The following is a 16,778-nucleotide window of genomic DNA, read 5'->3' on the forward strand; positions in this document are numbered from 1 at the left end:
ATGTTTATGGTAGACTTATCCAGATCAAAACAGACCACCAACCTCTAGTCACTATCTTGAAAAGGCCTGTGCATTCAGCTTCAGCCAGATTGCAATGCATGATGCTGAGGTTGCAAAAGTACAATTTCACTCATCTACAAGAAAGACAGACTTCTTTATATTGTTGATACACTATCCAGATCACTCGAACACCACAGCACAGCATGAGAACCTTTATTTTGAAGTCATGGAAGTGAGAAATACTTCTTCCACACATCTTGATGAGCTGAGAGATCACACAATCACAGATCCAGTTTTACAGAGGCTCAACCACTTTATCAATCAAGGATGGCCATCAAAGCAATATAGTTTACCTCAAGAAGTGCAACCTTATTTTCCATACAGAGATAAGACTTTGTCTGACAAAGGTATCATTATGAAAGGTCCGAAAGTAATTGTCAAAGTCCTTACAACAAGAGTACATTACAATATTGCATTGTGTTCTCAGAGGAGCAGACTCCCAAGCTGTAATCAAGCTAAACATTCTCAAAAGCTGACTACAACCTCCTAAGGGAGGGTATCTGTAGCTTCACACCACTGCCCCCCCCCCCCCCAGATGATGCAGACAACTATGCTGAACAGTTTGTCAATGCAGTATACAAGCACCTGTACAACTGCATTGACTCAGCCATACCCAATAGAACTAAAACCTGATTCTCAAGGAAACACAAACCTGCTTGGTGGACATCCTCCAACAGGCTTTACAACAAAAAGGAAGAAACTGTTGTCCAATGGTAAAAAGGAACAAATTCCAAATTGGAAAAGCTCACTCCTTAGCTTCAACAAGCAAATTAGATCACTGGTGAAAACCTCCAAAGCCAATTATGAATTGAAACTATCTTCCAAAACAAAGGGAAACCATAAAGTCTTCTCCAGTTATGTCAGTAACCTCTGTGGCAAAGCCCAGGTTTGTTCCAAATTAATACTGAACAGTATCACTTACACCGATCCTGTTGACTTAGCCAACCTTCTAGCAGATAGGACCTTTTGGGGGGGGGGGGGGGGGTTAAAGCTTACGCTGAACCTTTTGACATACCAGATACTTTCCCACACCTCCCATCTCCATAGAGTGTTACAGGTACTATTCAAGGCAAAGAACACAGCTTTCATGGGAACTGATAGTATCCCAGGATGTATTCTGCACCATCTCAAGCAAGAACTGGATTTGCCATTGAGCACCCTATTTCAACCACAGCCTAAAGTACAGTTTTCATACCAGCAGTTTGGAGAACTGCCATAGTCATCCCCTTGCACAAATGTGGTGCCACTACTGACCCAGGAAATTATCACCCTGTTAGCTTGACAAGTCTGATCTGTAAAGCCATGGAGCATATTATTATTATTATTATTATGGATCTCACAGATGTAGGCAATCTCCAAGAACTTGACCCCACCCAGTTCAGATTTGTCAAGGGCAGATCTTGCCTGTTGAACCTTGTTGACTTCTTTGAGACTGTCACACAGGCCTTGAATGAGGGAGTGTCAGTGCATACAGCTTACCTTGACTTGGCAAAGGCCTTTGACAAAATCCCCCACTCAGGCATCATCAAAAAGCTAACAACTTGGTGTAAATCCCTATCTCGTCAGGTGGGTGGCCAACTGGCTCATAGACAGGACCCTCAAAGTCAAAATAGGCACCTCCACCTCTGACAGACAGGTCACTAGTGGGTTCCCCAGGGATCTGTCCTGGGACCCCTACTTTTTGGCATTTATTTTTCAGACGTCCAGGCAAAGACAAAAGGCCTGTGGCCGACCAAGTCTGTGGACAACTGTAAGTTGGGTGCAGTCACTGACTCCCCAAATGATAACATACTGCAAGAGGGTCTCACAGCAACTAAATGACTGGTGCCAAAGTCATGGCCTCAAGCTAAATGCAAAAAATGTAACATACCATTTGGCAAAAACACGACCCCTACTAATTACCACATCAATGGCAACCCCCTAAGCACATAAACCTGTGGTGAGAGACCTGGTCACTCAGGTTGATAACCTCACATTCAACCATCATGTACCAGCAATGGCCCAAAAAGCCTTTTACTTGATTCATCTCATAAGTAAAGAGACTGCATCCAGGAAAAAAAAAAAGGTCATTACCTCTCTATACCCCTCCCTCATTAGACCAATAATTGAGTACAACGCCCAGTTTGGGATGTACCTCTCCAAACATCTGCACCAACTGGAAAGGCCACCAAAATACCTCACAAAAGAGAATTCATGGCCTCCAACACCTGTCCTACACAGACAGGCTGAAATAACTGTCACTCTACTTGGTATCGTACAGATTGCTCAGGGGTGATCTGTCTCTCATTTAAAAGGCAACCTTGGACCCTACCCTACCAGAGATGCTCCATATCCGCAAGTCCTACCCACTCAAAAGGCTTGAATCTAATATGGGACTTCAACAAAACCTGCTGGATAGACAGCTTTGTCTCCCAGAGATTGCCCCATCTCTGGAATTGACTTCCCATATACGTCAAACAGAGCAGCTTGCTGACCCCTCCAAGCGCAACCTTGATGAGTGGTTCGGAAACCACAAATCTGTTCCAGGGGGTTCCACCTGTGTCCCTCATTGACAGCGGGGACAGATGCTGACTGAGGTTTCTTTCTGGGGATAAACTCTTGGCTAGGCTTGTAAGGGCCCCAGGGCCATTAGCCTAGTAACCTCCTATGATCGTATGACTCCACCAAAAGAAGGGTGAGAGGACTAGTATTTTGGCCTTCTATGTCACAAGACATTGAGAGAGCACTTATCTTGTTCCATATGCAACAGTACTAAGCCATATCAGCAGAAGGAACCACTTCTGCTTAACCAGATTCCTGAACTACCTTGGTCAACAGTAGCCACTGATATCTTCAAGTGGAATGGTCAACATTATCCGATGTTAGCAGACTCCGTCTAATTGGTTTGAGATTGACCTGCTTCCTAATCTAGCATCCAGCACAGTCATTACTAAGATGAAGCGTCATTTTGCAGTCCATGGTAGGCTGCACAAAGTTATTTCTGACAACTGCGTGCAGTTTAAAAGCCAACAGTTCAAAAGATTTGCTGAAGAATGGAACTTTACTTATGTCACAAGTAGCCCAAATGGTTTGGTAGAACGTGCAGTTCGAAGTGCAAAACAGTTACTAGAGAAGTCAAAACGAAACAATAGGTCTCAGCCTGGTCACCTGTCACCTGTCCCACAATGTTTCAACCTGCTTCTTGCATCCCAACTCTACAGGCTCCACAAAGAACACTCCTGTCTTTCATTGCCTCCAACCTCTTCAGATAACCCCCACTCCCACCCCCCAGTTACAAGCCAAACTCTGATCCACTTCTTCAATATCCCACAACCAGACTTCATTGTACTACCTATGCCTTCTCCATCCTAGGCAGGAAACTCTGGGAATCCCTCCTGACTAATCTTAAAAACTTCATATTGTACCAATCATTTCATGCTCTGCTTAAATATCACCTCAAATCCGAGTCAGGTTTGCAGACATCTTCCCTCTGGACACATGACCAAATCCCTCACTCTACCCTCTGTGATATTTCTTCCTCATTGTATACATTGCGCATAGTTAATTTCTAGGTGCTGTTACTTTTGCCATCTTTTACACTTTGTAGTCTATCCCTTCACTGTTTAACTCTTCTTCTTCCCTCCTTACTCTAACCATCCCTTCCTACTCTCCTCTGTAATATGTATTTTATTATTATGGTTATTGCTATCTGCACACATTTTGTTTGTATTCATAATATTTCATATTAACTTTGTCTACTGTCATTTATATTTGTCCAGTCCAAGACTGAAATAGGTCCATTCAGATTAGTGGTCTACCTCAGTTACCAAACCGAATAAACAAATCAATCAATAAAGAAGTCAGGCATCAGAAAGGTGGAATGGCTCATGTGTTGTAATTTAATATTAGAGAGTGACGCTCTCTGAAAACGATCAATGCATCAGCAATTAATGCTTTCCATTATATATCTTATGCATCCATCTGTTCCTTTATGACTAATGTCAATTTCAGAAAAAAATATGTGCTGTATTTTATGCATGCCAGAAGAAATGTATAACACTTTACTGAACTGGATTATTACCTCTCTTTTTCGTCTTTCCTTTCGGGAGTATGGTCCTCTGTCAGCCTTTTCGCCTTTCCTTTGCGACACAAAATGGCACGGCTGTCTCCAACACTTGCCACAACCAGTTCTATTCCATCACGCAACAGGGCTACTGTTGCAGTGGTCCCAGAATTAATTACAGAAGCTGTTAAGTATTACAAAATGAGAAAAAAAAAGTTTTGTTTAAGTTTTCACTGTCAGAATAAAGCATTTAGCAGTGGTCTACTGATACAGTGTAATGACCAATACAAAACAAATTCTTCTCAACATTGCTAAGTTTTGTTGAGTTCTAGTAAAAGGTTACAGAATCATGCAAACAAAGGAGCCCATTTGAAAAGTCAGTGATGTAACATACTAAAACATGGCTCAACTTTAGGTAGCCCTGTACAAATGTAGAAAATGCAGTCTAGTTACAAAATAAATCAGGATACAGCCACTGGCCTAGTGACATACTGTTCCTGGGATGTGCTTGACTAGCTGACAGACCATCCCAGACAGACTACCACCAATGCAAAATTTTAAAGTACTAAAAACTTGGCAGGGGACAGAGAACATTAACTACATGAGCTTCACAACCTGCAATTAGGAATCAATACACTGCACTAGTTTTATAGTTTATACCCACAGATGCCTCTGCATTGCATAGTTTATAGTTCCAACACAGCTGTCAACCAGTTAACTCCAGAATCAGATATCCATCCAGAAATAAATCAGGGATGCTTTTTAAAAGAGCAGTAGTAACTTTAGAAGCTGACAGACTGACAATATGGACTAGCAAGCATTTTCTGAAATAAAATATTACAATAATTAGAGTTCTTGAGTATAATCCACCACCTTTTCTTTCAAAATTGACAGTTTGAGGCGAGATAAGGAGGGACAGGGTTAATTTTGGAGGCAAAATTGGCAACAGTAATGCAAAAATGCCTCCTGACCCAATCACAATTAATGGCAGCATTTAAAGTATAGTAAACATTTTTTAAAACTGAAATCATTTTTATACCTTACTTTATTTATAGTACTGTTAAGCAATGGGACAGCTTACTTTTTAAGGCTCTGTACATTTGCTGGAATAAAATGTTCAAAAGGATAACAATTCTGTTGATTACATTCAATACATATATTGATGATAAAAATCACTTATTTACTGAAGTCAGAATATCAAACTACTTAAGTATTTTCTGGATAATTGGTCTCAAATGCATTCAGGAGTTACTGTAAGAAAATAGGCACCAATTATCTGCAGGGCGAGAAAAGAAAACTCACTACAGTAACCTTTTTTTCTTCCAAATCAAGTCTAAAAAACACTAGTACTGCATCATGCAACATGATTAGGTCCTGAAAAAAAAAATGAATTCCTAAAACATTTCCCTAGAATGACACACTATTTTAACAGCACTTGGATATTTAACAAAAAATTGTTAAGCACCCCCCAAAAACATTGCCAAGGTCTTTCGTTAGGGATAACAAATGGACAATAACACGGGTACACATATATTAACAGAAAAAAAAAACTAAAATATTTCCCATAGTTTCATGAAATACACTTCTTTAAAACACTTTTTCACTCTAACAACTTTACAAAACTTCCTGACATCCCTAAATCTCATTTCTCCTTCTGAACATTATTCTGTATGTATAATTATCACAAATTCTAATTTCTATTTGCTTCTTTTTAAAAACTGTTTAAACTTCACTTTACCACACTTGTATGCAGAAAGTTTTCCTGAAATAATTGTCCACGGTTTGTAAAGCCATGAGCTGTAGAGAAGGGCAATTTATCAAAAAAAGACAGGCAGAAACAATGTACATTACCGGTTTTCAAAAACTTGAAAAGCCAATAAAACATTTCATACTCCTATACTTTTTTTCCTTGCAACTCCATGCTCTACAAAAAATTATGATTGTAGTTCTGATCATAACCCTCTTATGTATTTGAGGAAAGGGTGAACAGAAATTCACCTCAAGAGCAAATCCATATTTCAAACACAAGATTACAAAAAATAGAGGATTCCAAAATAATAACAATGTGCTATAACTGTCCCTGAAACTGCAGAACTCTGTCTTGTGCCATGCACTAGTAAATGCCAAGCTATTAACCTGAAAGTTATTTGCACAAAAAACAGTTCATTATGTCTGCAAACTACTCATACCGCAATCCACTTTAACAGTGTAAGGACTGAACACCAGTAAGTAGTGCATTATACTTTTACTGGCACAAAATAGCTCCAAATTTAGAAAGAGGTTAACAAATTACATCATAACCCCCCCCCCCCCAATTTCTAAACAGGGTAAGGGTGTCATGTTAGCTGTCGCCATCTCTCTCAATTCAATACCATACTCCTGCCTTCTTGATTCAGTGCCACACTCCTGCCTTCTTCAACATTCATTCCAGACTGTTACGATCTTCTCATACAATCTAGTCACCTCTTTGCTGGACACCCTCATTTCTCTTACCTTCTTCCTGTATGGTCCAAATCTTTTTCACCAAATTGTCTTCTGCTTTTCTGCACATATGCCTGATCTACCGTAATCTGTTCTCTTTGGCTTCTGCTCTTGCATCCTCATTTGTCTGTCCCCACACTGTGCATTCTACCACCCTTCCCCACACTGTGCATTCTACCACCCTTCCCAAGTACTTCATTTCCATCACCTACAGATTTCTCATCTGCTCTACCTTTACTGCCCAGGTTTCTGTACCATACAGTAGTACTGATTGCACCACTGTTTTGTACACCTTATTTTTCAGTTTCTTTGGCATTTTTCTGTCATAGACTACAGCTGACACTATGCCAGTTGGCTGCAGCCCCTCCGATTCTAGCTTTAACTTCTTCATTCAAACTTTTCTCCTCAACCACCTCTCCAAAATACTGAAGCTATTAACCTGTTCCACCATCTTCCCTTCTACTTCAATTCTCATCTTTTTTTGATTTCCCTAGTTTGTTGCCATTACAACCATCTTATCTGTACTCAGTTTCATCCTATTTGCCTTCAGTTTTACATTCCATTCCCCTGCTCTTTGCTGAAGTTTCTGCTCAGAATCTGCTTATAAAGCCACATCATCTGCATACAGCAACTTTGCTGATCTTTCCCCTCCAACCGGTTTGCTAATGTAGTCCACCACCAGTATGAACAGCAGTGGGCTCGGAGCCGAACCATGGTGCACACCAACACCCACTGGGAACCACTCTATGAGACCAGTGTTCATACCAGAGTCACTGTGTCCTTGTACACAACCTGTACTAATTCTATCAATGTTTCTAGGACTTTTGAGCCACTGCAGTTCTGCCCAAATCAGCTTTCTTGGGACAGTGTCATATGCTTACTCTAAGTCTAGGAATGCCCAATTGGACTCTTTCCTCATCTTTAGCTTCTTCTCAACTAGCTCTCTCACTGCAAACCACAATTCTGTCAAGTTGTGCTGCATCCTGATCCAAATCCAAAATTGCTCATTTCCCATCCTTTTCTATTTCTCCATGCAGCTATCATTCATCCTCTCCAGAACTTTCATGTAATGTGACAAGAGTTTGATACCTCTGTACTGCCCACAGTTGTGGATGTCCCATTTGTTCTTCTATACTGGCACAAGTATGTTTATTCTCCAGTCATCTGGGTATGCCCTTCTCTCCACACTGCTCCAAGTACCCTCAGAAGGCATTTCTCCCATATCTCACCCAGCATCTTTATCATATCTGCTGTGATATCATCTAAGCCTGCTGCTTTTTCTGGCTTTCATTTTCTTTAGTGCTACTCTTTCTTCTTCTAGGGTGGACTCCTCTTCTCGCATTGTAGGCTTTGTCTGGAGCAGTACAGCTTCTGTTGGGTTTTCTTCATTCAAAAGCTGCTGGAAGTACTGTCCTGTGGACTGATGAGCAAATTGTTGCTGGGATCTCTTAAGAAGGGTATTCATCTTTGTCTGTCTTTGTCTTGCAACCTGATAAAGCTCCTTTGTGCTACCCACTGAATTACTTTCCAGCAACTAGTTGACTGCCTCTGATGCCCTGTTCTTTACTATTGCAATGCTTTCTTGGCTTGTTAACCAACAAGTATTCCTTCCCAGGCTGGTCCACCTTTTCTATCTCCCACTTTTATCTGCAATCCTTTCTTTTGATGGATTTCCACAACCAGCTTTCCTTAAGTATCTTATTTCCATACCTGGCTCAGCCACATATCTGTTCTGTAATCTTCACACATGGTGTTTCGAGGCGCTGCCATTCAAATCCACCTATTTCCTCCTCCTCTTGGGGCACTAGAGCAGAGCAATTCCTTGAACTATTTTACTTTCTCACCAGTAAACTTCCAGGTTTCAGCCTGGTCTCTGTTGATCTGAGTCTTCAGACTACTACAGTGGACTGGAACAACCGGTGGTTAATACTGTGGGCCAACTGTTTCAACGGGGAGGACTTTGCGATCGCTGGGCATCCTTTCCTTACTAGGAGGAAATGTACTTCAGTTGCATGTTGTCCACTCTTATATGTGATTTTGTGACCATCTCATTCTGAACCATATGTTGGCTACTTGAAGTCTAGAAAGGCTTCTCTTTTATTCTTGTTGCTGCACTCGTATGGACCCAGACAGTCCTCATATCCTATCTGTCCCACTATGTGCATTCAAGTCACCCATCAACTACTGTCAGAATGCAATCTTTTTCCCCACTATCACAACCCTGCCCTGCCATTACACTCAAGTCAGATAGCCAGGAGTCTGTCACTAATTCTGAGGATATCCCTCAATGCCTTTGGAAGCCTCTCTCACCACAATTTCCACCCAAGTAGTAGACTCTTGATACCAAGCCAGGTGTCTTGGTCCTTCCATCTTGTCTATTGGATACATATTATGGCCAGACTTCTCCATACCATCACGTCATCCACTTCCAATCTCCATCTGGACATTAAACTTACACTGAGTGTAGCAATTCTTAGTTCATGTTTGGCAGGTTGACTGGTCTTACCTCCAACTTTCACTCAGATCTATCCTAAGTAACCCAGGCTGGGCAACTGGACACCAGTCAGCCAGTAACTTAATGACCCAGGGCTGCTGGGCTTTATGGCTGGCATATATTGGCCAATAGGGGCACATACACCCCTCCCACTGTTAGGATAGGTCTTTTGCATAGGTCCGCGTAGGCCGGGTCCTCAACCCACTTAATCACTAGCAAATACCCATGGCGAAATCAGTAAACATGACTGAATCACCTAGCATCATATTTTACAGAGTTGAGTGGCCAGCCCTGCCATAGTACACAATCTGTGATCAGTATTCTACTATCTTGAGGATACTGTGTACCACAGTAAATGCCCAAAGCGGTTGGCATATACAGCTCTTCCCCCTACAGGGCACCATATAGAGAGAGTCTGTGCTGATGCAAACAGCTCTATTCCTTGGTTAGTTTGAGATGGAAACACTCAATATGTTTTTCGGAGTTGGGAAGAACCCCACAGAGACTCGGGGAGAACATGCAAACTCTAAACAGGCACTGGCCAGGGGTCAGGCTCTAACCTTGTACTTTGTGTATGGGAGTCAAAGACCTCAACCATTATGCCAGCTGGTCTCTTCCACATATCTATTTCTGTACATCTTAGATACACACACACACATATATATATATATATATATATATATATATATATATATATATATATATATATATATATATATATAACCATATGGGTCTACTGCTTTTAGTCGAATTTTATTTGGTCGAAAAGGATTTCAGGCAGCCCACTTCACTGAAACCTCACTTGGCTGAAAGCACATTTGGTCGAATTACATTTGATCGAAAATGGTATAAAACCCCTGCCCCAATGCAGTGCGACCCTGGAGTGAGATTATAAAGTTAGGGGGGGGGTCACAGCCTGCCACATTGGGGGGGTGTGGGGGGGCGTAGCTCCCCACAGTTTCCAAAACATTTTACTTGTTATACGTTTTAATGCATTTTTAATGGATAAACATGTATATAATAGTGCGTAAACTGCAATTATGTGGGGGCTATGCCCCCCACACCCCACTAACTTTATATTCTCACTCAAGGGTCGCACTGCAGTGGGGCAAGGGCTTTATACCATTTTCAACCAAATGTGCTTTCAGTCAAATGAGGTTTCAGTGAAGTGGGCTGCCTGAAATCATTTTCGACCAAATATAGTAGGTACACACACACACAAGCACACAAGTAGGATAAATACATTTTTTAATAACCTATTACTTGCAGAAAGGAGATATAGAGAGAGGAAATGTCACATTCAGATAATGCAACTGCACTGGAAAAGTCTCTGCTGCAAATATTTTAAATTTTTTGCAATTCTGAAAACATTTCAGCATGCCCAGCTTGTGCAGATTACTAAACACACTATGGATATGGGAAACAAAATCTTAAGAAGCCCCTCAGGATCACTGTACCAAACATCGGAATTAAGAACTCAGGATTTATTAACCCATTAATACAAAAGTACTGGAGTGGCTGGCATAAGAGAGACGGTAAGTAATCACCATTAGCTTGCCCATCCTGGAGTAAGGGAAGGTAACCCTGTCTGCTGCACTACCGACTCATAATGGAAAGTAATAGTCCTGAATTAAAATACCACATCAAGCAGAGATACAATCTTCAGGAGAGATTTTTAATGTCCACAAATGTACATGCTCCCCCAGTACTGGATCTTAACATCAGATTGCTATAGGACTGAGTAATTTGAGATAAATCACAACGGCTGCATCGATTATGGCCTCCACTGACTGGCTCTTTTCTAAGAGACAAAAAAATCATTACACGGCTGTCAGTTGGCAGACAACAGACAGCAGGGATAAAACAAAATAAAATAAAATTTTGCACCAGGTGCTAAGGCAGTAGCGTTTGCAGTGCTTAAAGAACTGCACTATTTCCAGTAACTGCTCCATGTAGGAGGTGCCTTTCTTCAATGCTACTAATGGGGCTGTTGCATAGCAACAAGAATAGAAATGAAGCCCAGCTGTGGGTTATCTGTATCCCATTAAGGAGGTTTGTACATTACTAGCCAATAGTCAGCAATAAGCTTTGAAGAAAACCAACCACAAAGGGTTAAGAAATGTCCATTTGCTGTGAGGCACCAAGTGATCCGGATACTGTGCTGTTCTTGGTTCCAAGCTCTAGACTTACACAGCACTATTTTGAGCTGGTTAATGCAATTAACAGCAGGTAACCCAGGTATACATTTCATTGTCACTGTCACTATAAAAGGGAAATGTTGACTTGTGTAAAAACACAGCTTCCAGTACTACTGCCTATCTTATAAAAAGAGGATAAAGACATCCAGTGTCTCTTTTGGAAAGATTTATTCTAATGTTAATATGCCAAAATCTGGTAAAGATATACCAGTCGACTGTTGATACTTGTAAGAAGAATATGGAAAAAAAATAATTCCTTTCCGTTTTGGTGGAAGGAGAGGTGAAGGTGCATTTGCTATTCTGCTTTACAACAAGCCAACCACATCTGCTTTCAAAAGCCTTTGCAAAAACTGCTAATTTGTACATCTTGCCCATTTTTTTTTTTTTTAATTAAAACCTGGAAGTGGCATCTATATCACCCTTGAGGAAAAGCAGACTAATCAGCAGTAAACTAGAGCTGTACCCACATTTTTAAGTAGGCTGTCATGCACCATCCCTAATTGCCAACATGGGAATTTGGGGTTTACTACTTGGTTTGGGAAATGCACCACACTTCTAAGCTACAGTTTGGTAGTCTTCCCAAATCTGGCCTTGTAAAACCACCTTTCCTGTTCTCAAGCTTTTGTTTTTGAAAAAAAAAAAAAAAAAAAAAAATGGTAAAATGGTTATACCAATATTCTCATGCCCTCAATTCAGATAAACTTTAGTTCTGTAGTGCTACAACTTAACCAGTCCTGAAAGATGAAGGGCTCAGAGGTACACCTTGATGTGATTAGGGTCTCAATTACCACTCCCAGCTTAAACAGCCATTTTTTAACTCTGTTCTTCAATTTCACTGATTTGGGTCATCTCCAAAAGAGACAGAAATCCAAAGAAAATGGAACAGAACTTTCCTGAATTGCCCCCACAAACCATGTTACCTCTGTCTACACACATCACAGAAGAACAATATCACAGCTCATGCAGATTAAACCTGTACACTGTTGACTTGGACTTCAGTATGTATTGTGTTTACACAGAATTAACATGGGTCTCTGTTTATGCTCTACAACAGGTCTAGATGTACATTTCACTTGGCATCAGAGGACAAGCCTCCACCATACTTCTGGCATCAGCCCTGCACATCTGCTTGTTCTCAGAGCAATTCCTCAAATACATGCGATGCTTTACAGACAACCCTCCATAAGCTTTTGCACCAAAAAAGAACGTTCTAACTAGTACAAACAAAAATAATGAGCCACACTGCTGAAATCCACAAATAAAACCTTTTTACTGTAAAGACCCAGTAAAAACAGGTAAATGTAAGCACTTTCATAAGGCACAATGACCAAACTTCAGACAAATTTACCGTGCAATTGCCCACCTCTTATATTATCAAAGCATGCCCACCTTTTATATTAACAAAGTACACCCACAATAATTAAATTACCCCCCATTCACTAATTAAGTCACAATTTAAATTTTAGACACCACATTAATTCATAAAGTTAATGAATACATCATAAAAAATGTTTTTCACCATAAAAATTGATGATAAAATGTATATATCCATACATCTCTCTCTCTATATCTATATCTATATATATCATTATATCTATATCTATATCTATATATATCATTATATCTATATCTATATATCATTATCTCTATATCTATATATATATCATTATCTCTATATCTATATATATATCATTATCTCTATATCTATATATATATCATTATCTCTATATCTATATATATATCATTATCTCTATATATATATATATATATATATATATATACATATATATCATTATCTCTATATATATATATATATATATATATATATATATATATATGTATATATATATATATATATCTCATTTCACCTGCTTTCACCATCCCCAAAGGACTTCCATCAAAACCATTCAAGATGGATTTATATAACCCCCTTACACGTTTATCAATAACCTCCTTCTTTATATTATTTATCAAACGCCTTGGATAGGCCCTGTCCATAAACATTTGACACAAGTAAATCACATTCCTCTAAGAAGTCAGACTGTTTGGACACCATCCAGGCCGCTCTCACCAACTGTCCTTTAATAATACCTCATTTGACATGCATGGGGTGGTTGCTACTAAAATGTAATATACTGTTTGAATATGATGGTTTTCTATATATTGTTGATTTTAAAGAACCACCCTCAGTTTTATGCAACACATCCAAATAAGGTATCCTAACTTTATCATAAGTATATGTAAATTTAAAAAATGTAGTACTGCCATTAATATAATCCACAAATTCCAATATACCTTCCACTGATCCCTTCCGGGCAATAAATAAATCATCCAGATACCTCAAATATAATGCAATATTAGTATAAAATGAGGAGGGAAAAAAGATGGTTTTTCCCACCAAGCCATGACTATATTAGGGGGCCACAAGCTGAACCCATAGCCACCCATAATTGCTTGAAATAGTGCCCCTCAAAATAAATATAATTATTTTTTAGCACTATTTCCATCCGTTGTGTTACTGTCTTGGGGTAACACAAATTCTTAATCTAAAAAAAAAAAAAAAAAAAAATTTCAGAAAAACAGTTTAAACCAGCTTCCTGTGGAATGCAACTGTAAATATCCTTAACTTATATAGTTAAGAAAATAATGTCTTCACCAACAGTGTCTAAATCATTAGATTTGGCCAAAAACTGCCAAGAGTCCCTGCAGAGGTGTGGGATAGCCATGACCTTTTCCTTCAACTTATGGTCCAAATACTTAGCCACATAGCTAGTTTTGGACCAACTAAAATCCACAATGGGTCCAAGTGGGGGACTGGCCAAATCCTTATGGATCCCAAAAATCACAGGCGTTTTAGGTACATCCATAGACATATAATTATATTCATCAATGTCCATCTGAACCTGTGCAAACATGTCCATAAGATCAATGTATCTTGCGACAGGCAATATTTACTTCATTCAAGGATGCTTCGGTATAGGTGTTACTATAGAATTAATCAAACATCTTTTGCACATAGCTATCCTTCTGGATAATAACCATCCCTCCCCCTTTATCTGGGTGCATAACTCTCAGATCCTTGCTTCTTAATTCATTCAAAAGATCTTTCAACTTCAGTAACACTGCCATCCACAATACTTTTACCAAAATGCCAGAAGTCCATTTCACAATTTTTTTCAAAAGCTTTAATAGCAAAATGAAGCTCAGGGTTAAAAGTACTAGGCATTCTCAAACAATTGTTACCATCATTAAACGCATCCCTGTCATTCCTGTGCATAAACTTCAAATTAAGTCTACGTGCATACAGTTTAAGATCACAAATAAGCTCACTAACATCACATCTATTACTAGGTACATAACTGTAACCTTTACAAAGCAAATCAGCATGTTGTGTTGAAATACAAACATCCGTGTAATTATAAAACTTAATCTTTTTTTGAATTGAAAAAAAAAAAAAACAGTCACCTCAATCATCTCCTTGTTCTGGATTGCTGCCCGAACCTCTGCCCCTGTTGCTTCCAATTGTTGCCCTGTGGGTAAGAACTCCACTCTTGTCGTACCAGATTCTTCAATCTCTCTGAACGCCTTGGCCCTTGCTCTTCTAAAGGGACACCTTCGCTCCTTTCGTTGAAAACTGCATTTTCACCGTTCGTTTGCTGAAAATGAACCTGTTTATTACTCTTTACTGGTGGAGGCAAAGGATAAGCATGACCACTCTGGTAAGCGCATCGGTCCCTTTCCAGCTTCTTAGCTTTCCGGTTTGCAATAACTGCCGCAATACCATCCACCTGTTGGAACACCCGATCGTACTGCACTTTGTTCCACTCCCAAACATCTGCATGCCTAATCCTGCCATCCAAAACCAGAATATCCTCCTGTAGCTTGTCTAAGATTTTGTTATGCTTAGACATAGGTTCCAAGAGTTTGCAGCCATGGTGGTCAAAGATGGCCAAAAGTTCTTGATGGTAAAGAGAATGTGGTAGGGAACTTCCACATCCGTAAACCTTTGGGTATTTGTTACACCCTTAAGCATTAGCGAAAATATAAGTTCTCCTGCTGTATCTTCTTAAATTCAACTAGTTTATTTTTAAAATCTACTAAAAGACAGTCCACACTCGACAGATCCCCCTGCTGCTCAATTGTTGTTGGTACATCTCCTTTCAACCAGTTATCCAATGTATCCGAAGATGTGTTAAACACAATTCTTGAATGAACCACATCATTCTGATTGTACATTTGCCCCTGAACCGAGTTTAATGCTGGAAATTCAGAGTCCTCCCCAGCATCAGTACCTTCTCGTAAAACACGAGGAGTGCCCACAAAATCTTGCACTGGTTGTATTTGTTCCCTCTGGGTAACACATCATTACCTCCAGGGGTCTTAGGTATCAGCTGTTGAACCAGGATAGTGAGGGTGTGCACTGACTCTAAGCTTCTGGAAATCCTCCACCGAAACTGTAGAACTCCCTTCAGCCATGGTAGCCCAAACACAAACTTTTGCAACAAAAAAAAGAATGCTCCAACTAGTAAAAACGAAAAAAAGAAAGAGCCACACTGCTGAAATCCACAAAAAAATTGTTTTACTGTAAAGCCCCAGTAAAACAGGTAAATGTAAGCGCTTTCATAAGGCACAATGACCAAACTTCAGACAAATTTACCTTGCAAATGCCCACCTTTTATATTAACAAAGCACACCCATAATAATTAAATTACCCCCTATTCACTAATTAAGTCACAATTTAAATTTCAAATAGACACATTAATTCATAGTTAATGAATACATCATAATAAAATGTTTTCACTTTAAAATTGATGAAAATGATAAATACAATTATATATATATATATATATATATATATATATATATATATATATATATATATATATATAAATAACTAAAAAATGCAAACCAACTGATCAGAATAAACACAACAAAAAAAAATACTTGATATATATATATATATATATATATATTTTATCTAACACCCTAACCTTCAATTTACTACTAATAGAAACAGCATCATTCAGACCCAGGGGAACATGAGCATTAAGAAAAATCTGCCACCAGGTTTCTTTTTCTTCCAAAAACAACTTCCAAGGACCACCTCTATAAGGCATTATTGTTGTCACACTGATGGATGTCATATAGGTGTCATTTATCCGCTGAGAACTTGAGTTGGGTTTTTCCAACATAAAAGCTCGAACATTGGGAACACAAGGTGGCATATACTACACCCAGAGTGTAACAACTACATTTACCCTTAACAACAATCTCAGTCACTTACCTAAATCTTAGATGTAACCAAAATGTGTTTACACTGGTTACACATTCCACAAGAATTAATTTTACCTTGTATATGTATATCCTTAACCTGTTCCAAAATATTTTAAAAATTTCTACCTCTCCTATACACAAATTCTGTATGTTCACCAAACAAGGTCCAAATAAATGGATCACATTTTAGAATAGGCCAGTTCTTATTCACAATTTCCTGCATAACATA

The 16,778-nt window shown here is 39.2% G+C and overlaps 1 protein-coding gene across 1 annotated transcript in view; it reads right to left on the reverse strand.

The window, feature by feature from the left end:
* Positions 1-16,778, reverse strand: part of PPM1K (protein phosphatase, Mg2+/Mn2+ dependent 1K) — a 334,062-nt gene that overhangs the window by 238,682 nt on the left and 78,602 nt on the right. Inside the window, exon 4 of the mRNA XM_044061323.1 lies at positions 4,121-4,286. Within this exon, the coding sequence (XP_043917258.1) occupies positions 4,121-4,286 (166 nt within the window). The remainder of the gene's footprint in view (positions 1-4,120; positions 4,287-16,778) is intronic.

The sequence above is a fragment of the Protopterus annectens genome, chromosome 2.part0 (assembly GCF_019279795.1).
Source record: "Protopterus annectens isolate FY-2018-M chromosome 2.part0, PAN1.0, whole genome shotgun sequence".
Classification (NCBI taxonomy): Eukaryota; Metazoa; Chordata; order Ceratodontiformes; family Protopteridae; genus Protopterus; species Protopterus annectens.